The sequence below is a fragment of the Pteronotus mesoamericanus genome, unplaced genomic scaffold, assembly GCF_021234165.1.
Source record: "Pteronotus mesoamericanus isolate MK-2021 breed Mesoamerican mustached bat unplaced genomic scaffold, CSHL_Meso_final scaffold_371, whole genome shotgun sequence".
Classification (NCBI taxonomy): domain Eukaryota; kingdom Metazoa; phylum Chordata; class Mammalia; order Chiroptera; family Mormoopidae; genus Pteronotus; species Pteronotus mesoamericanus.
In genome coordinates this window covers 751377-770725 of record NW_026555314.1, presented here as the reverse complement: position 1 = coordinate 770725, position 19349 = coordinate 751377, and the positions used below count along the sequence as shown (strand labels likewise).

Sequence of the window (19349 nt, the reverse complement as noted above, 5' to 3'; positions counted from 1 at the left end):
AACACAAGGTGCTGGGTGCCCACCCTTAGGTGGAAGGAACCCAGGCAGGGCCCCAGCCCTGCTCGATCCAAAGCTTCCTGAGACCCTGCGGAAGAGGCTTCCGTCTGTGCGAGGCTCCTCGCGCTGTGTACTGCAAGCCACAGGGGGTGCGGTGCACCCAGACCTGGGTCAGGAGAGCCCTCGAGTGGCAGGGAGGCAGGCACTTGATGCCTGAAGAGGGGGCTTGTGGGGGCGGGGGGTGCCTCTGGATGGCCCTGAGAATGCAGACTCTGCGGCCTGGCGGGGGACCCTGGCAGCGGCTGGCCGGCTCTAGGGCAGTGCTGCTGCAGCCGCTGGGGCTCCCCGGAGGCTGGCCGCGCTGAGGGCAGGAGAGGGGCAGACAGCCCTGGGGGCCCTGGGCGTGGGGCGATGCGGCCCTGGAGGCTGAAGGGAGAGGGCGGGAGGGTTAGCCAGACCAACTGCAGCTCCGCCTATGGCTGGGCCAGGTGCTGCCCGGCCCTGGGCCCGCTCCTTGGCCCGCTCAGTGGCCCCTCGTACCCCACTCACAGTTTGCAGAAGCCACTTAGGGCCAGAGGTGAAGGCCCCTGTGCCAGACAGCACACAGATCCCAGCCCCGGGTGGGGGGGGGTGGGCTCTGGGTAGAGACCACCCACCCAGACAACAAGGGAGGCACCAGCACAGTGCCACCCAGGAGGCCGCTCCTCCGGGTCTCGGCAGGGCTGCCTGGCGTGGCAGCGGAGGTGAGAGCCACGAAAAGGCAGTGCTCGCCCCTGCCCAGCACTTTCTGAAACAGAAAGGGGTCTGGGCCCAAAGGAATCTGCAAGTCTTCTCAGAGGAGGGGCCACTTGGGCTGGATTCAGAGGACAGGGAAGCGAGAGGAGAGAGAGGGAGAGACTCCAGGCAAAGACAACAGCCAGTGTGAGGCTTGGAGGCCTGTCAGAGGAGGCCTGAGGGGCCCTGGAGAGCTGGAGTGCCCTTCCTTCCCCGGGTCAGGGATCGCCGCGCTTGCCCTCCGTCCAGACCCTCCCGTCCCCGGCAGGTCCCATGGCTGCCACGCCCAAGGGCCCCTTCCATGGCTCTGTGGGTTGAGGTGGGGGGCCTCTGGCACTAAACTGCCGCTTCTCCCAACCCGGAGCTCCCGGGCACTGCCCAGGAGGAGAGCAGTCTCCTCGGGGCTCTTTTCTGCATCTCAACTCTGAGCTCCTGCCCATTCCCCACTTCCCTTCTGCCATCTGGGCCCAGTCCAGGGACCCGCCCTCTGGCACTGCCCCTTGCTGCCCAGGCAACTCCACACCACGGGGCAACCCCACCCCTCAGGGGCCACCAGCGCTTTCCTGGGCCCAGACCCCAACACTGGGGGCTAGGACTCATCCCCCGCTTTTTTAATTCTCACCATGGATATGTTTATTGATTTGAGAGAGTGAGAGAAAGGGGCATCGATGTGAGAAAGAAACATCGATCGGTTGCCTCTCATACGTGCCCTAACTGAGATTGAACCCGAAAACCTGGAGCATGGACAATGCCCCAACCCACTGGGCCGCCTGGCCAGGGCTAGACCCGCCCCTTTGACCAACTCAGCGCCTGACTCCAGTGGTCCACGCGGCACGCCGACACACACCCCAAAACCCTTTTCCCACCCATCCCTCCTGCCTGTGCTTTCTGCCTGGCCATCTTTCAGCACCCAGTTTGAGTTGCGGGAGGCAAGCCAGACGCCGTAAGATGGTCGGGGTGGCATTTCCAGCTCATCCGGGGTAAGGAGGCTCAGGAATTAGGCAAATTAGATGGAAGCAAGAGCGACTGCGGGGTCACTGGTGAGAGCCACCAAGGGGCTGTGGCCCTACGCAGCAGTCACTGCCCACGCCCACCCAGAGCCCCTAAATTTTGCCGAGTGTAATGCCCTGAAGCCAAATGCGTGCTCCCAATCCAACTACAGTCCACATGTCCCTCTGCTAACAGCGATCCCTGCGCTGTCCCCCCATCCCACAAGACCAACAACAGCCCCCCGTAGGGCTCCCCAGCTCAGGCACGGACCTTGGCTGTCCTCGAGTCTGCCCTGCCTCCTCCGGCCCCCGACAGCAGTGCCCGTCTCTCATTCACTCTCCACCACAACTCTGCACAGTAAGCGTCGCTCACGAGAAGATGGATTCTGGGGGAGTGACTTGCTCAAGGCTGCCCAAGGAGTGAGTCAAGACCAAGACCCAGGTTTGGGCAGCGAAACCTCCCGTCCATCGGGTTGTCCATGGAGCCAGCCATTGCCCTCTTAGGCTGTGGGCACCTAGGACGCAGGACCAGAGTGCAGTTGGGGACCTGCATGCCACAAGCCAACATGAGGGGGGCAACATGCAAGTCCCCAGAGGCCAGCCAGGACCAGCCTGGTCCAAAGCCTACCTCCTGCCAGCTACCTGGGCCGCTCTCACCTCCCCAGGGCCATGAGCAAGGGAGCCAGCTCGGCCCAGACCCTGATCTGCATGAGGGGATGGGGATAAAGGGGCAGTGGCCTGAAGGACGCTAAGACTTGAGCAGGCCAGGAAGATTTTAAAGGGCAAGGACAGAGCAAGGAGGGGTTGACACCTCTGCCGGTGGACAAGCCACAGGGGGAGCTCCTGCCATAGACCTGCCAAGACCTGGGATGAGCGCTGTCCTAGAGGGCAGAGCCTTCCCAGCCACAGCAGCCCCTGACCCCACAGCATCCTTCCCGGACCGCTGCTCCTAAGAGCTCCCAATCGTGATCCTCTGGACCAGGACACCCAGGGACAGCTCTGGGGGCATGGAGGGGACATAGTCTTCTGGAGGGTGCGGAGGCTGGGAGTTCATGGCAGCTGAAGAGCAGCGGCCGCGGGGAGGGAAGCCTGACCACCACGTCCCAGGGTAACACAAGGCCCTGTGGGTGGAAACGGGCCTGGACGCAGCCTACGATGGGGAGGGAGAGCTGGCTACCGGGGGCAGGCAGCCTAATTCTCCGCCAGGAACCAGCCAGGATTCCAGTCCTGGAGAAAGGGGGGTGGGGAGACTCGCCTTCCGGCTTCAAACCGCCCCCCCATCCCCGATCTCCCACTGTACAGCCAGGGAAGTCAAAGCCTAAACGGGGTGGTCGTGTCAGAACGCAGAGATGTCTGCTCCAAGGTCCGCGCGCGGCCCCCTCCTTGATCCCTGTCCTGCGCCAATCCCTCGAGAGCCATCACCATTCCCGCCATTCCTACCTCTGCTCAGGGCAGCACGGCAGCTGGCCAGGACCAGTCCGAAGAGTGGACCCACCCCCGCCCGTCCTCCGGCCTCTCCGGGGTTCCCTAAGTCCGGTTCCCGCCACCACCGTTTATGGGACTTGCCCGCGCTCAGCCGGCCGTCCCGACTCCTCCTTCTCGCGGCGCCCAGGGCGTGCGGGATGCTGAGCGTGTGCTCAATGCGCCTCTTCCGATACCGGCCCCGCCCCGGGTTGCGCCACCTATGGAAGCCCCCTCCGGTTCCCGGGTCCCATTCGCCTGCCCTCAGGCCGCGCCTCTACGCCCCCAAGCCCTGCCCAGCCCCGGCGTGGCTCCCGTAAGGTTCCCCGAGCGCCCTAGGGCTGGCCTGTGGCGCCCAGACGGACCAACGGACGGCCTCTGCCGGTCACCTGCGCGTCCGGACGTCTGTCCCCCTCCACACCCCGCCGCTGGGGCCATTGCGCTCTCGCGCCCCTTCCCCTCCCCTCCTACCCCTGCGCACCTTCCGGGCCAGTTTGGGGGTGGCCTCGAGGGTCTGCTCGCTGTCCTGGGCCCCGCTTAGCATGTGCGACCACGCCTGAGCCGCTCCGCACCCGCCATTCCAGTTGCCGCCGCCGGACAAGACTCGGACCCCAGCCCGTGAACTCCCTCTCAGGCGGCGGGTAAAGAGCGTCGGAGCGGCGGGTACCCTCAGTGGGAGGGGACTCGAGCCGTCCGTCCCCTACCCCTGCCTGGCAGCCCCCGACGGCCCCACGCCCCTCTGAGACCCTAGGAGCCTGTACCCCGAACTGGGACCCCGGCTGACCTGCAGCTCACGCGCCGGCTCCCGCTGTCTCGGCTGCCGCTCGGGCCCCGGCTCCAGCCGAGCCGCTCACGGGCGCCCCCTGCAGGCGGCTCCGAGACCCACGTTGTCCCCGCCCCGCCCCGCTGCGCGGGGAAACCGAGGCCCGGAGTGCAATGGGGAGGCCGCGGGGAACCGGTATAACCAGCCTGAGTCTTACGATGCCCACAGTAGGGCCCGGGCTGCGCTGCAGCCCCCGTCCGCAGCCCTAACTTGCTCTCCCAGGCTCTGTCGGTTCGTACACCTCCTCCAGCGCCACACCACCTCTCCTGTGATGAGTCTCCGGCCCCAGGAGCCCCCTCTCTGCCCGGTGAAGCCCATCGGGCCGGGTCCGCGCTCCCTCCCCTCCAAGAAGTGCCCAGGTCTGTCCCTGCCGCTTTGGTCCTCCCTTCTGCTGTCCCTAATCGTCAGAGCCGGACTGGGTTGGGTCAGTGCCCCTGTGTAATCTTCCCCCCCATGCCCAGCTGTGACTCAGGAAGTGCCCTGTGCCCACTCCTCTGCATCTCCTTCCATGGCCCTCTGGTTTCTGAAGACCAAAGCCCAGCTTCTTTACCAAAACTCAGGGTCCTCAGGGACATGCCCTGGCTGGCCCCTAGCTTTGCTCTCACTCCCTGACTCTTGCTTTGGGCTGGTAGTGGCTGAGGGGGAGGTTGGCTCCCCAGCTCAGGAGGTGCCTCTAGGAAGCTGGCCCTAATAATCACTGATCCCTCTGCTTCTTCCAGCCCAGATTTTGGGCCAAGGGCCCTCTTGTTCTTACAGCCTTTGGTGTCAAGTCAGGCCCTGTGGCCCCTCCTCCCACTTCCCTGAAATCTCAGACCCTTGGGCCAGGAACCGGCCTCCCTCCAAGCCCAGGCCCATGTTCTAGAGACTTCGAATTGGAAATGACCTCACATCTGGCGCCAACCTAGCCATACAAGGGGACCAACTTTTGATCCCTGCACCTGGACGTGCTTGGAGTAGCCTCAGTTTGGTGCACAGGATGAGCTGCATCAGTCCTCCAGGGCCTCGGTGGGCAAAGGCTTGCCCTTGCATCCTTGGACTTCCTGGGGGCAGTGGGTTTCAGTGAGAGGCCTGGGGCAGAGGAACTTGCCCATGGCCAGGCTGGACCCTGCGGCCGAGACCAGGGCGGGAAGGCAATGTCTACTGTAGAGCAGCCCAGAGGAGCCCACAGGTGGGAGGTGGGAGGGCGGCGCATGGCCAGCACCTCCGAGGACCCAGAGCCCTCAGCTGTGCCCATCACTCGCCCTGGCCCCTGTCCCCACTAGGCCAGCTTGGCTCCCCTGGTCCCCTTCTCCCTTAATATACAGTGGCGCCCTCTGAGGGGGTGAGGGGTGCAGAGGAGGGCAGGCTGGGAGGGGTCGGGACTGCGACACAACTGGAGGTAAACTCGAGGCCTCATGGGGCGAGGCATGCCTGACCACATGAGAAGTGGGAACACCCCCGTCCCGGGTGCCTTTGTAACCTCCAACCTGGCCCTGTTCCCCAACCCCCACCCCAGGCGGCTATGCCATCCTCCCCGCCCCCCAACACACTTACCTCCATTGAGGGAGAACGGGGGACCAAAGGAGCCCACCCTCACCTCCCCAGGCCCTTGTGTTCCCTAGGAAGAGGCTCCCCCCTGGGGGGACGCTGCCCCGGGACTGCTGGCTGGGCTGCCCTCGAGCTACGGCTTCCCTGTGGGCCTTGCTTCACTGGTAGAACAGAGCTGTCTTGTTTCCGCCCTGATGAGCCAGTCAGTCCGTGAGGTACCCGCTGGAGGCACTGCCCAGACAGAGGACCCTGCCCCGTCCCTCTGCTCTCTACCTCGGCTTCTGGGCCTTTGAACTTCTGGGGTGGGAGGGTGGGGAGGATGAGAGGGTGCAAAACCTTCCTGCCTCCCCCTTATTGGGCCCATGTTCATTCAAGTCCTCACTCAACACATACGCAAGGCACTGCTTGTCTTGAGTTACCTGGGGCACACAAGGGACTATGGGGGTTCATGGGCAGAGATCAACCTTCAGCCAATCGCAGGGGTCACTCTTGTCCCATACTCACCAGGGCGGGCCCCAGAGATTCTCTCCCCTGCCATTTTCATTTGGGGGCCCAACGCCCTTCCCACCCAGGCCTCCCCATGTGCGGCCCGCCACCTTATCACACAGTTTCCCATGCTCGGGGACTGAAGGGTCCATTTTTGCAGCTGGTCCTCAGGGCCAGATTGCCAAAGCCCTCAGAGTCCATCCCTGGGGCCCAGGGGGCAGCCCCACCCCCATGCTCGGTGTGGATGCCCCAGGCCTGAGGTACCTGTGTCCTCAGGCCAGGGCGGTCAGGTAGGGTCTGGCTCACCTGCAGCCCCAGGGCCAGCTCCCCAGGTCCCCAGACCCTGCCTGCCCCAGAGGCAGGGCCAGGCCCCCAGTCTGCCTCTACAGCAGAGCCCGTTAGTGAAGGCAGCTACCAAGGGTCCTAGGTCATCTGTCATGTGCCTTTGTTTAGGTCTCCAGTGTAGCCATTCCCCGGAGACAGCACATGCTGGGGACCCTCCAGTTCAGCGATGACTGGAAGCAGACATATGGGAGGGCTGTTCACAAACTGCGTCCCCAGTGGAGGCGGCATGTTGATGGTTGACTCACCCCCTCTCGGGGCTCTCCTCGGGGACCCTCTGCGGTCGCATCCCCCCATCCTGAGGGGCCTGCCCTCTGGCACAAGGAGCCTCGAGGCCACTTCCCCGGCCTTCGCCTTGCTACGCTCTTGCCATCCCTGTGCCCTCCTCAGTCTCGAGAGGCTGCAGCATTCACCTGGGACAGGCTTCCATGCCCGAGGGAGCTCCGAGGGTGGGGGCACCGGCCTGCTGCTCCTCCGTGGGCACAGGGACGCCCTTCCAGGCCCCATCTTCTACCTCTGGGCCTTGGTCTCCTTGCCCCAGGCCAGGCTTTGAAGGCTGTGGGCACCCGCCCTTCCTTTGGTCCAGGCCCAGGCTGCCGGGGCCAGCTGGGCTCTCCTGCTCCAGAATTCCGTTCTCAGACTCCTCGCCCCCTCCCCACCCTTCTGGCCCTTTGTTCCTGTCCAGGATGCACCTGGGTGGCCTCTGGTCCCTGATTGTTTGCTGTGGGGCCAGCTGGGCCACATCAGGGAGACAGAAATGCCAGACCCAGGACAAAGCACCAGCGGGTGCGGGGGCCCTATCACCGGGAGCCAACCCGGCCACCCTGAGGTACTCACCAACTCCTCCTCCAAAAGGGAGGGGCAGCGAACACTTCCTGGGGCTCTGGAATTGAGGAAGTGGGGCGGGAGCGGGGGCTCACGGGCTCCAGGTTATGTTCAGACTAAGGTAGCCCCAAGGAGGCAGGATCATACCCCAGGAAGCTCCCCGGCCGCTCACAGCTATGGCGGCCGCAAGAGCAACCGCATCCTCCAGCCCAGTCCCAGGGAAGATGCTTCTGGGGGTCCAAGAGCAGCCCCACTAGGAGCCCTGTGCCTCTGAGCTGACGTGGGTGCATCTGTGAAGATGTGGAGACTGACGCCCAGATGGGCACGGGCAGCCCCACGCATGCCGCCGCTTGTCACTCAACACCCCAGGGACGGCCCTGAGCTGGGAGCCCAGACAGCAGGGGCCACACGTCACACTGCTCGCCCCTCCCCCTCCCCGCCCCAGGCATCGCCCTCCCCGCCCCAGAGAGCAGTGCCTGGCCTGGCAGCACAGTCCTGGAGGGGATCCCTTCTTGGGATCGCCGTATTGCAGAGCCTCTACCTGTCACCAGTGTTGGTGGCAGACCTGTGCGTGCATGTGTATATGGTGGGGAGGACGACCTGGGTGCCCGGACCCCTGCCCAGAGCAGCCTGCTTCCTGCCGGATGGCTGCTGGGACGTGACACGCCCCTCCCATGCTCTTCCCTGGCCCTTCTGCTTGGCCTCCTCCTAGGACGGCGGCCCCTCTGAACACAGACACACACACACGGGGTGCCGGAGACATCCTCCAGGGCACTGGGGCCTTTCTTGCTCAGGGGGGCCTGGCACAGGGCAGGCGGCAGACACCGGGCCGCGCTGTCACTCTCCACTCCTCGACCCACGCTCACGCCCCGAGCTCCGGGCGCTGCTGCCCCCCCTGCCCCCCCCCTCCCCCCCGCACAGGTTCACTCCAGCAGAGCCCTGCCAGCCGGGGTCAGAGCTCACCCAGCCCCGGGGCCTGCCGAGGACCCACCCCTCACCCGCCTCATGGACAGCAGGGTGCCTGCAAGCACAAGACCCCCGTCTCTCCCTGTCCTCTGCTTCAGGGACAAGCCCAGAACAGACCCAGGCTGGCCCAAGGCTGTGGGAAGTGCAGACCCGAGGGCGGGGTCAGAGCTGGCCAGCGTGTGCCACCAGGGCACACCAGGGCCCCGGACTGAGGGGCTACAGATATAAAGGTGTGTGGTCCTTTCTGGGTCTCTCTCCTCCCCAAGGGTCCTGTTTCCCTGCTTCTACCTGTCACAGCCCTGGCCCAAAAAGGTTCTAGAACCTTCCCTAAGGTGAAAACGATTCCCTCCCCACAGGCACTGCCCCGGGACAGGCAGATCAAGTGTTAAGTTGAAGCAGAGCCCTTGGGCTGGTCCTGCCATGAACCAGGTGTCCCCAGTCACCGGAGGCCCAGCAGAGCAGAGAAGCCCCTTGGGCCCCACGGTCTTGCAGGCCAGAAAGTGACACTACAAAACGACCCCCGCCCCTCAGAGCCTGCTCCTGAGGCAGCTGGCAGGACAGACATCAGGGATACTTGGGGCAGGGAACCCCCCACACCAGAGGGGCATCAACTCAGCCAGCCAGTGTTGCCCTCACTGCCCAGGGGTCCAGGCGGAGGTTACTCTTCCACCTCTGCGATCGGTGTCCACGCCACACCCGGCCACCGCAGGGGCCTTTCGCCGACCACAGCAGGATGACTTCCATACACTGCAGCAGAGGACAGGCGCTCAATGCCTAAGTGACAGCCCCAGGCCCCGGGCCGGTGAGTGGGGAGGAGCAGGAGCCACAAGCAGTCCTGGCTAGTCCTTTGCACTCCCAGCCCTGCGGCCCAAGGACCCAGGCACGGCGCTCTGGACACCAGGCCAACATGGACGCCCGCAGCCATCAGCCGCTATTTGGAGGAGCTCAACAGCACTCCCAGCTGACACACCTTAACTCAGGTGGGGGGCTCTGGGCCTCCAGGAGCAACTCAATTGCTGGGTGGACCTTTAACCCTGGGAAGGGGGTCGCAGGCCCAGGAAGGGCGCCCCAGGTCACCCTCTGCAAAACAGGAGGTGGACCCACAGGCTCCTCCGCATGTGACGTGTGCAACGTGACTAGACACAGTGCTGTTCTGGGCTGTGCTTGTGGATTCATAATCATTCCACACAAGACGCACAGGAGAAAAAGGCTTGACTGGTTGGCTGCCTCTGAGTAGTATAATTACTGATCTTTTTAGATCTCTCTGTAATTTTATATACTCTGAAAATTATCTCCAAGAAGATACATTTCTAAAAAACCCCCAGATCTCAAAGCACTGCCTCCCCGCCCCCCAAACAGCATGTATTCTGGGCTACAGTGGGAAACATCGGAACCTTCCATCCTTGTAGGACAGCTCAGTGCTTCTTGGGTCTCAGCGACTGTCGCAGAAGCTCTGGGCTCACCTGGGCCAGACTGTCTCGGGCCTGGGCCTCTGGCCAAAGCCGGGGCTGTGCCCTGCAGCTCAGGGTGGTGCCTTTCCTGACCCCGTCCCGCTATGAGCCAGAGGGGGCAGAGGCTGGTCTTGTGTGCTCTTCCTGCCACAGCGAGTCCCAGGAGGCGGCTCAAGACCCCTCCACACAAAGTCAAAAAGGCAGTCGTGGTGTGTGAACTAGGAAAGCCCAAGCCTTACATGTTTCAGCAATTTTAATACATTCAAGAATATTTAATAGAACAAAATTAAAAAGTTATTATCAGCAGAAGCCCGTGGGCAAGAGAAATAGAAATGTTAACTGGCCCTTTTGCAGTAATGCTTATGCTTGAAAGGAGGAAAAGTGACTTTCTGGAAACTTCACATCAAGTGCCACTGGACCAAAATCACCTCAGAGTATCACTTTTAGGTATATGTGATCATCTAGAATTATCCAATAAAGCCAAGTGTTATAAGGATCCTATTAGAAAAAGCAAAAAGTTACACTTTTGGAATCTTCTCACTTGTGGTCCCACATCCAAATGTGGGCAGCCCAGCCAGGTACCTCTGCACGGCCTGCTGGCAGGGAGACAGACTGGTCCCCAGACAGGCTGAGTCCAGGCCAATCCCTCCCCTTGGCCGTCCTCTGCCCTGTCACGGCCCCAGGATACCATGCTGGACAACGCGAGCCCATCAGCAGGGGCCACGCTCCTCCAAAAAGACACCGGAGAGTGCCGACAGCACAGGCAGCCAGGGCGGCTCACCAGGCCGGAGCGGGCCAAGGCGTGGACTGCAGACCCAAGAAAGCCTTCTCTTTTAGGACAAGACAGCTCCCACCCCGCCAGCATAATAAATAAACAAACAAAAAACATGGCTGCAGATCAGACACACTGGGTCCAGCAGGTGCACAGGCCTCTGTGAGGGCAAATGGGAGCAAGAGAGAGGGATTAAAGGGCCAACTGTGGAGAGACATTAAAGACAGTCACTCTCACCAGAACAGTCCCTCACTGGACAGCACCTGGCAATGGAACGACAAACGAGAACAGACCCTGGCCTGGAGGGCGGGAACAGGTGTCTACTGGGGTCTGCTCGGTGCTCGGGGCCGGGCTCTGCTCACTGGCCTCTCTTTCCTTAGTGGAAAGTGGGCATTTCACAGAAAGCTCAGCAGCAGCCGGAGCAGCCAGGTTAGGATGTCTGGGCAGGGTTAGGAAAGGCTTTCAGCAGCCACCGGCTGACGGCGGGCCAGCAGGCTGCACACACGTGCACAGCCGTTTCATAGTAACCATGTTCTCCCCTAGGCTACAGACACGTCCAACTCAGGGTCTAGAACGTCGTGCTTGAATGGAGACCCCGCGCCCCACGCTGGCTGGCGGCCTTCTGCAAGTCGCCTCCTTGCACCTGTGGCTGGGGCAGAGCTCCTGCTTCCACTGGCGGCAGCTCTTCCTCATGCTACTTTCCAGGTGCTAAACACAGCTGTATTCTGGAAACAACAGGTCTTGACATCATTCAAACCAACAACTACTGCGTCAGGTGCACACGAGACTTGGGCTCCCTGTTTCCAAGAAGGGCCGAGTCCCAGTGTGAGACACTTCCACAGAACACCTTGTAAAGTAAGGCTTTGGTTTGAACTGTGCAGAAGGGGTTGTGGTGAGGCTGCCTGTTGCTTGGAATGTGGACAGGGCGGCACGGCAGGGGACCCACTCCATCACCGGGCTGTGGCGGCGCCCAAGACCCTCTGTGCGGTGGCTACCCTTGCAAGGAGGGTTAAGGCACTTCCTTGAATTCCTGCCTAGGAGGATCACATCTAGGCAACTCAGAGTGACTTTAAATTATACCGTCTGGATTCCTTCAGGTTGTTTAGTTTTTCTCCTGCTACTTCCAGCTTCATTCCTGGCTTTCACCATGCTGATGTCCAGGTTTTGTGTTTTATCTCTAGGCTTACTAAAGCAATTTAACTGTGGTGCTGGTAAAACAGGAGCTATTTTCCCTCAATGTTGCTGTTGAGAAAAAAAAAATTTTTAAACTAGAGAATTCCTTATGATCAGTTCTTTTTTCCAGAAACCTAAATTAGAGCTAGGTTTCCAAGACCCTTCAAGGCTAGAGGACAGGTCGGCGGAGCAGCGGCGAGGGGGCCTGGCCACGTGAACAGTCCTGTGGCAGCAGCGAGCCAGGCGTGCGCGTCTTCATCACCTGTCAGCTTGGTCAGAAAACATCTAAATCTTGTTGGCTAGGAGAGCCCTGCCACATGAAAGGGTGGCTGTCCCACTGCTGTGGTGACACACTCCTTGAAACCAAGCCCAAGTAAGGAGTCGAGGCCCACTGGCTGGTGCTGGGAAGCAGGCACCTCTGTCAGGCGGCAGGTCCCCTGCTCGGTGTGCAGGGCGACAGCAGCTGCCCGGGCAGGCGGGCAGGCAGCAGCGCTGCGGCTGAAGCTTTCACTAACCCCCGTGAGCTGCCCGCGTAATTTAATCCCCTTTCCCAAGTTTAGCTGTACATGAGCCTTATGTTAAATACCCCGCAGCACTAACAGTTCAATATTCTCTCCAGAAGGAAAACTCCAGCAGCAAATCAGCGTGCCTGATGGGTGTTGAGCCCACGCTGACCACTGACTGGACAGGTCATGTGGAAGGTGCCCGGTCAGAGCCGTGGGCCACAGAGGCCCAAGTTCTCCCAACTTGGAGGCCCTGGGCTGAAGGTTCACATGCTGCGGGGCAGCCTGCGGAGTTGCTGAAAGCTTTATGGGGCGCGCAGCTAATGGCGTTGGTGTCGTCTGGTAACTGGGGAGGGTCCTCCGGGCACACTCAGGTCTCGAAGTACTTGTAGATTGCTGTCACGTACAGCATCACGTTTTGCCAATCGGGCCGCTCAGTTCGCACCATTTCATTAATGTCCTGGAAGAGAAGGAAGAGGCCGGGTTAGAATTCCACGTCACCTCCTGGCTTGTCTCAACAGCTTCCCTGCCACGGCAACACGGGCTCTTGGGGCTGGGCAGGGCCGCGAAGGACAGTTGGTCTAAGCCTGATCATACATGTCAAAGGCCCGGCCAAGACGCCTGCTACGTTTCTACCAAGTGTCCTGGAAGGCGCCTACTCCCTGGGAGTGTCATCACTAAGCTGCCCACCCCTGCTCAAGCCCCACACCCGGGTCACCTCCCTGCTCCCCAAGGCTGGGAGGTTTCGTCTCCTGGACCCCCCTCCCTTGCCTGCTTCTCTTCTTAAACTCTCTACATGGTCCCTTCGGAGAGGCCTTCCCACCCCAGTCACCGCCCCGGGGTGGGGTCTGTGCAGCCAGGGCTCCAGAGCTCGGTGCTCCAATGCCCTTCAGGATGGCGACTGCCTCAAACTGTCAAAGGCACCACGCTCCAACTGCGCTCTGCAGAACGCCAGCGAGCTGTGAGCTGTGAACTGGCGGAGGCGCATGAACGTGGGCAACTCCAGATGTCGTTACAGGACTGAGGTCTGCCACAGAGACCCACCGTTGCTGCAGGACACCTGTGACTTCCCAAGGAAGCCGGGCGGTCTGAACAGCACAGCTCTGAAGGGTCCCTGAGTGAGGATGGCAAGGCCGCCCACTGGTGACCTGGTACAGAGAAACTTGTATTTGTTCAATGTAAGAATCTAAAAGTTTTTTAGGGTAGGGAACTGCCCACTTTTTATATATTAGAATTCTACATGTAATGAATGTAAAATATCCAGATAATGGACCTGAATTAATTCAGAAGATGTATTTATGAAATGCTACGAGTGCTCTTGCAGCGTGAATGCTTCTTCAAGTCAGGGTGATGGGTACCCTTTGGGGGGGCGGGGGTGAGACGGCACCCAAGGGAGAGTGTGGGGTCCCTGACTTGGCACCATGGGTCTTCACTCTGTGGAAACTCCCAGGCTGGGCACTGATGATCCTATAAATGGCACCACAGCACACAGTTCCTGCAACGACAGTGTTCCCAGGTGTGGAGGGACTGGCTTTGCATTTGGACGCAGCACTTTCTCCCAGCGAGTCAGAACTAGTGACAAGGCCTGACCGAAGCACATCTGCCGTGAGCTGCTGCAGGCGCCAAGCAGGGGTGTAAACGAAACTCTGAAACACGCGGGTTTCCTACGACCCATTCCTCGCACCTCGAGTGGCTGCTGCGAAGTGGCCATGACCCTTGTGAAGTGCGGAAGCCACTTGTTCAGCTTCTAAAGCCACCTCCCAGGACTCAGCACTCGCCCTCTCCCTCTGGCTTGGGCGATTAAGACAGACTGTTGGAATGTGCCTTTGACAGTGACATTTGTAAACTTGCTAACATTTCTCTTCTGACCCCAAGGATTCAGTTAAGGAGGAAGGTGACTAAGGAGGACTCTGGCTCAAGGGCGCTAGGGCTGCAATGAAGACCACCCCTCCCGACATGGGGCGCTTCCTTGGGATACTCCCTGTGGGGCATGAAGTGCCAGGGGGGCAGGAGTGAGGTGCTGTCTGCGCCTCACCCAATAGGGCGCCTGCCGGGTTGGCGCAGGGCCTGCGCCGCCTCCTCGTCACCAGGCCGCCACGCCACCGGGGCCTCTCCCTTAATACAAAGTGAGCGCCTCCTAATGAAACAGGGAGCCCGGCAGTGACTCCCCGGGGAGATGGGGACTTACCAGTGTGGATTTGATGCCGACGCTCTCGGCCGCCTGGAAGGCCAGGGTGAAGTTCCTTCGCTGTAAAAGAAACTGTGTGAGTGGCGTAGACAAGCAAGACCAGGAGAGAGGCGATCCGGACTATGTAGGACACTGGGCAAGGAGGGACGCACGCCCCGCTTGGTGCACCAAAGCAATCTGCAGGAGGGTCCTCGGGACTCCCGACTGACACCAAGGGCCCAGCAATGTGCTCGTCACCCCCTCGCAGGGCTCTGCCTGCCCTGTTGTAACCCGCTGCGGAACAATCCCCAAACCCTCGTTCCTTCCTCACTACAGAAAAGGGCCACTTCCAAGCATGTTAGCCCACAGCCAACTGGACCCCAAAAGCTAATAGGAGGTAAGAAACTCCTGCTAAGAGCGCTTCCTTACTGTGGGAACCTTCAAGGCTGTCTGAAGGGCACGAGGGGCTGATGCTGGGTTGCACAGGAGACCAGAGGAGAGCTCGAGACTCAGTCCTCTCCCAGCGCCCACCCGTGCGGGGGCTGTTCCTTGGCCCCACCCCCAAGCAGCACCCTAAACGGGGCATCCCAGGGCACAGCACGGTCTGCGGGGAACTGCGTGTTTAGCCCGTCCTGGGCCCAGAGGCAGCGGGGTGCTGGCCTGGTGTGGCTGGTGCTGACAGGCCGCTCGTGCCTTGCTCGGCTCTCCTTGGCCATTTCTTGGTGAAATCCCTGACCGTATGTGTTGTCACTTCTACTAGGAATGTCATTCCTTGTGGAATTCTGGACCAGGCAAACGTCCTACATGAGGTGAGTCAGGGACTGGCTGGCTCAGCACAAGTAACCTAGACCTAGAATAAGACCAAGCCAAAAGAGGGCCACCGTAAGCCACTTCTGCAATGTGTGCAATGCCAACAGCCTGGCCCCCACCGACGGGAGGCTCTGCCCCTGCTTCTCACTCGCAGCCCCCGCTCTGTGACGAGGACGCCAGGAGCGGGGCTGTGTCGTAGCCCGCCTTACCTTATCTTGGCTGTTCAGTTCCTGATATGGAATGTGGGCTGGAAGGTACGTATGCAGAAGGGCACAGAAGGCCAGCCCGTCGTTCCAGCTGCTGCTGAAGTTTGTAATGTCAATATTCTGAAAGAAAAGTAGAAAAACAAACAAAAAACACATAAGCAACACATACTGCAGTTGTCTCAGAACTGCTGAGGCAGGTGGAGGACGTCTGAGATGCCACATGGCCCTCAGATCCCGGACAAGGCAGGCCTCTGGAGCGAGTGCAGCGCGCTGGGGCCGGGCCCAGGCCCAAAGGCCCGTCCGGGGTCAGTGACCGGCCCGCCCATCCGCTCTGCCGCTCTAGCCCACCCACCGCCTGCACGTCACAGCCACCACCGTGGCAAAAATCGGAGCCATCCGACCCTCACCTGAAGAACCTTGGGCACATGTCCCACAGCTCTGCAGCCTCACGGGGCACTGAGGAACAGAAGGTCTAAGTTAAGAAAAGTTTCCATTTAGCCTGACCTCCCCTATTTGGGGAGGGACTCAAGACAAATATTTACAGAGTTAGGGACTCCGTATTCTGAAGATACCAACAGCCGCCATCTTGCATGAGGAAACATTAGGAGCCAACTAACACTGTGGCTTTATGTGCTTCTCTGAGAACCACCTCAACTTTTAAGAGGCACCTTACTCCATATTCAAATTAGATTATTTGCAACTAGAAAAAAGTAACCGACCATTCGGAATATTTTCTTACATGATAATGCAATTCAGCTAGGAGGTTACCTTTAGCCTTATTTGCAAGAATCCTTTTGAAGATAAAACTCTGCAATTAAAATTTGGAAATTCACACACTTTATGTGAATGACACAAAATGGAAACGAGAGCACTTCCTTACCCTTCCCGTTTTCTGCCTCACTGTTGATTGCATGCGACCTTCACCTGCACCAAGGATTAGGTTCTTAGGTGACTGAGAAAGAGCACATTTTATTCCTGAAGGCAAACCACCTGCTCCTGGGCACTGGTTCTTATTCCTCCCAGGAACAAGTGATCACGGAACAATGCTACCACCATTCATATTCGTATACATACAGAGGTTTACAAAGTTAGCCGTCCCTGACCCCTTTTCTACAGGCTGTTACATCCTGACACCGAGCAGGGGACCTGCAGCTCACGGAAGAGGGGCAGGTCAGGGGGTAGGGTGGGAACCCGGCCAGGTGACCAGCCCTTGGGTGGGCCACTTTTCATGCGTTTGTCATGAAAACGACAGTCTCACCCCTAACCGCAGGCAGCCACAGGGCTGCCCTCCGGGGTCTTCTCCTCAAACACAAGCCTCCTGAAGGAGAGCAGCTCGACGGACACTCACTCCAGGTCATTCCCCGCCGGCAGCCTGATTCTCTGGGGCTGCCCGCTCGCAGACCTGGTCAGGAGCCATTGTTCACCAACTGCTCTGAGGAAAGTTACCAGGTTATGGTACAAAGGGATGCAAACCTCCCAAGAGCCACAGGGAAAGGTCGCAGTGAGCGGGCAGCGAATGTACCGTCTGAGAGTACACCTGCCAGCCGTCCAGCGACACCAAATGAAGGGGCCCGGGAAGATCCCCCGCCTATGTGCCGCGGTGCGCATGCTCCCTGGCCTGGTAGACACAACAGCCGGCTGGCCTCCGCGGGCCCCTGCGCTGGTGGCAACAGCAGCCAGTGCCTCTTCTGAGGGTGCCACAACCAACGCCTGATGGTCACTGCTGACGACGGCCACAGCAAACCTGACTCTTCTTTCTCACCTGAATCGCAGGGAGCAGCCTGCCAGGGGCATCAGCTCCACCTGGGAGACCAGGACCAGGGAAGGAAGTGACGTGTCCAAGGTGCTAGGCTGGCAGTAGGTGGACAGGGACGGGAACCCTTGTCTCAAGCATCCTACAGGCAGTTTAATTCTCACAACACCCAGAAGCGTCTGAGGAGGCTGGGGCTCAGAGAGGCCCAAGTCACATAGCCGATCTGGGTGATTATTCCAACTCAGGTCTAAGTTCCAAGCCAGACTGCACTTTCCTAGTCCCCATGACTAAGGGCCCTAATGAAAGAACCAAGGATACTGGGCACCATCACATGGACCACAGGGCAAGAAGCTTCTCACTGATGTGTCCCAGCTCTGCGCGAGGCCACTGGCAGCATGCACTGCCGAGGACTCCCAACCCCTGCCCCCAGAGGTCACATTCACTTCTGGAGGAAAACAAATCTCCACTTCCTGCCGCTGCGGCCCCTTCTCCAGCTCCCTGAAAGGCAGGCGCCTCTGGCAGTGGCCTACGTGCCTGGCCTCACTGTGCCTCACGGCAAAGGCTCCTGCACAAGAGGAAGCCACTGCACCCCAGCTCCCCAGCTGTGGGAATCCCAGCCTTCCCCGCTTCCTCAAGACAAACCCAACCCCAAGCCTGGAATCTTTAGTCAGAGCGGCAACTTCATTTACAAAACACGCCAAAGCAATTTCAAGAAAGAGGAAACAAAGGCTCCTGGAGCTCCAGGGTAGGGGGAGCTGGCTTTAAATACCTGACAACCAGACTTCCAAATCAAAACAACGCTAGCCCAAACCCAGGCAGGCTGGCCAGGGCAACCACCCCCTTCCGCTTGGGGAGGCTGGAGGGAAGCCAGACCGGGCATCCCAACCAGCAGACGACGAGGTCAGCAAGCACAAAACCCAGGTGGGCTCTCAGAGCGCTCCCCCCACCCCTAGCCTGGTCCAGAGAAACCCTAGGGGAATGAGCCAGGCCTTGAAACTGAGGTGCTGCAAAGGAAGTGGGGAAAACCTACAGTCTAAGAGAGTAGGCCTGCGCCCTCTGCTCCCCACCTCATATTATTTCATTTTAACATTAAAGGCAGGAAAAAAACAATCGAAGTATTATCAAGTTATGCAGACAGAACCCAGAAGTGCACAAACAACAAATCTGATTCTCTGAGGCTGAAAAGCACAGTGAAGACAGGAAAGGTCCCCTGGTCCCCTGGCCTTCTCTCTGGATCTCTTAATGTTATAGCTATCATAGTCCATTAATATAATGACAGGATTAACAGAGTTAAAAATGCATGTACGAGCGATACAAAACTGTATTAAATAGCTAGAGAAATGGCTGTTCCCACAGAAGCCGGCTTCCTTCCCGTTTGATGAAGACCGCTCACCCCAGAGCCATGACCAAGGCCCAGCGAGGCCCCGCTCGCACACCTTCCCCCCGGCACTGCCTTGCGCATGCGGAGCCACGGCCTAGGCCCACACGTGGGCTCCAGACTCCCAGGGCAGACAGTGAGAGGGCAGTGACCCCAGGGCCCTCACTGGGTTTCCCTGGTGACGGAGACCAGAGGGAAGAGCATGTTTACTGGCTGCCACCAGAATCAGCCTCTTGCCGCCCCCCCACCCGCCCCCTGCCTGGATTCCACAAGGAGGCCTGCGTGAGGTCCGGTGCTCCACTTTCACTTGCTGCTTTCTGTGTAGGGTGGCAAAGGGCGCAGGTAGTTTAGTCTGCCTGTCACTCCCTGGTCCCCATAATTCATGACGGCTTTACCCGCCCGCGAGGGCCAGGTGAACAGTGCTGCCCCTGGGTTTTGCTGGTGCCCAGCCCCTCGGGGGGCAGGTTCTCACCTACGAAGTCGACGTACAAACCCCAGCCCAGGTAAGACGATGAGTTGTTAACATTATGAAACTGTAAGGTGATTTACACAGCTTTATGGTTTTGTTCACTTGCAGTGGAGATAGAAAGATACTTTGTAGAGATGGCACTAACCCCATCTGGGACAACAAGAGACTCTGCTGGCCCCCGCTGTACTCACGTAACTGGTAACCCTCCACCGCCCACCGGGGCTTTCACATAAAGACATGGAGCAACCTGCACGGTGTTCGGAGTGGATGGTGAGCAGGAGGGAGGCCTCAGCCCAAGCCTCTTAGAACTTGCTCACACGAAAACCACACAGGAGAACGAGCCTCCGATGGGACACACAGGGCAGCTGGGCAGGTGGGAGAAAAGCCGGAAGCCAGGGGTAGGGAAGAGTTAAAATGGCCAACAACGCAGGTGCTGCTGAGAGGACAGGAAGACTTGAAAAATGACCTGAATTAACA

The 19349-nt window shown here is 59.7% G+C and overlaps 1 protein-coding gene across 1 annotated transcript in view; it reads right to left on the bottom strand.

Annotated features, from left to right (window-relative positions):
• Window positions 1-12061: 12061 nt before the first annotated feature.
• SPECC1L (sperm antigen with calponin homology and coiled-coil domains 1 like) overlaps window positions 12062-19349 on the bottom strand; it is a 105869-nt gene continuing 98581 nt past the window's right edge. Inside the window, exons 14-16 of the mRNA XM_054592776.1 lie at window positions 15276-15392; window positions 14278-14337; window positions 12062-12549 (exon numbers count right to left, since the gene is read on the bottom strand). Coding sequence (XP_054448751.1) covers window positions 12460-12549; window positions 14278-14337; window positions 15276-15392 — 267 coding nt within the window. The 3' untranslated portion in view covers window positions 12062-12459. The remainder of the gene's footprint in view (window positions 12550-14277; window positions 14338-15275; window positions 15393-19349) is intronic.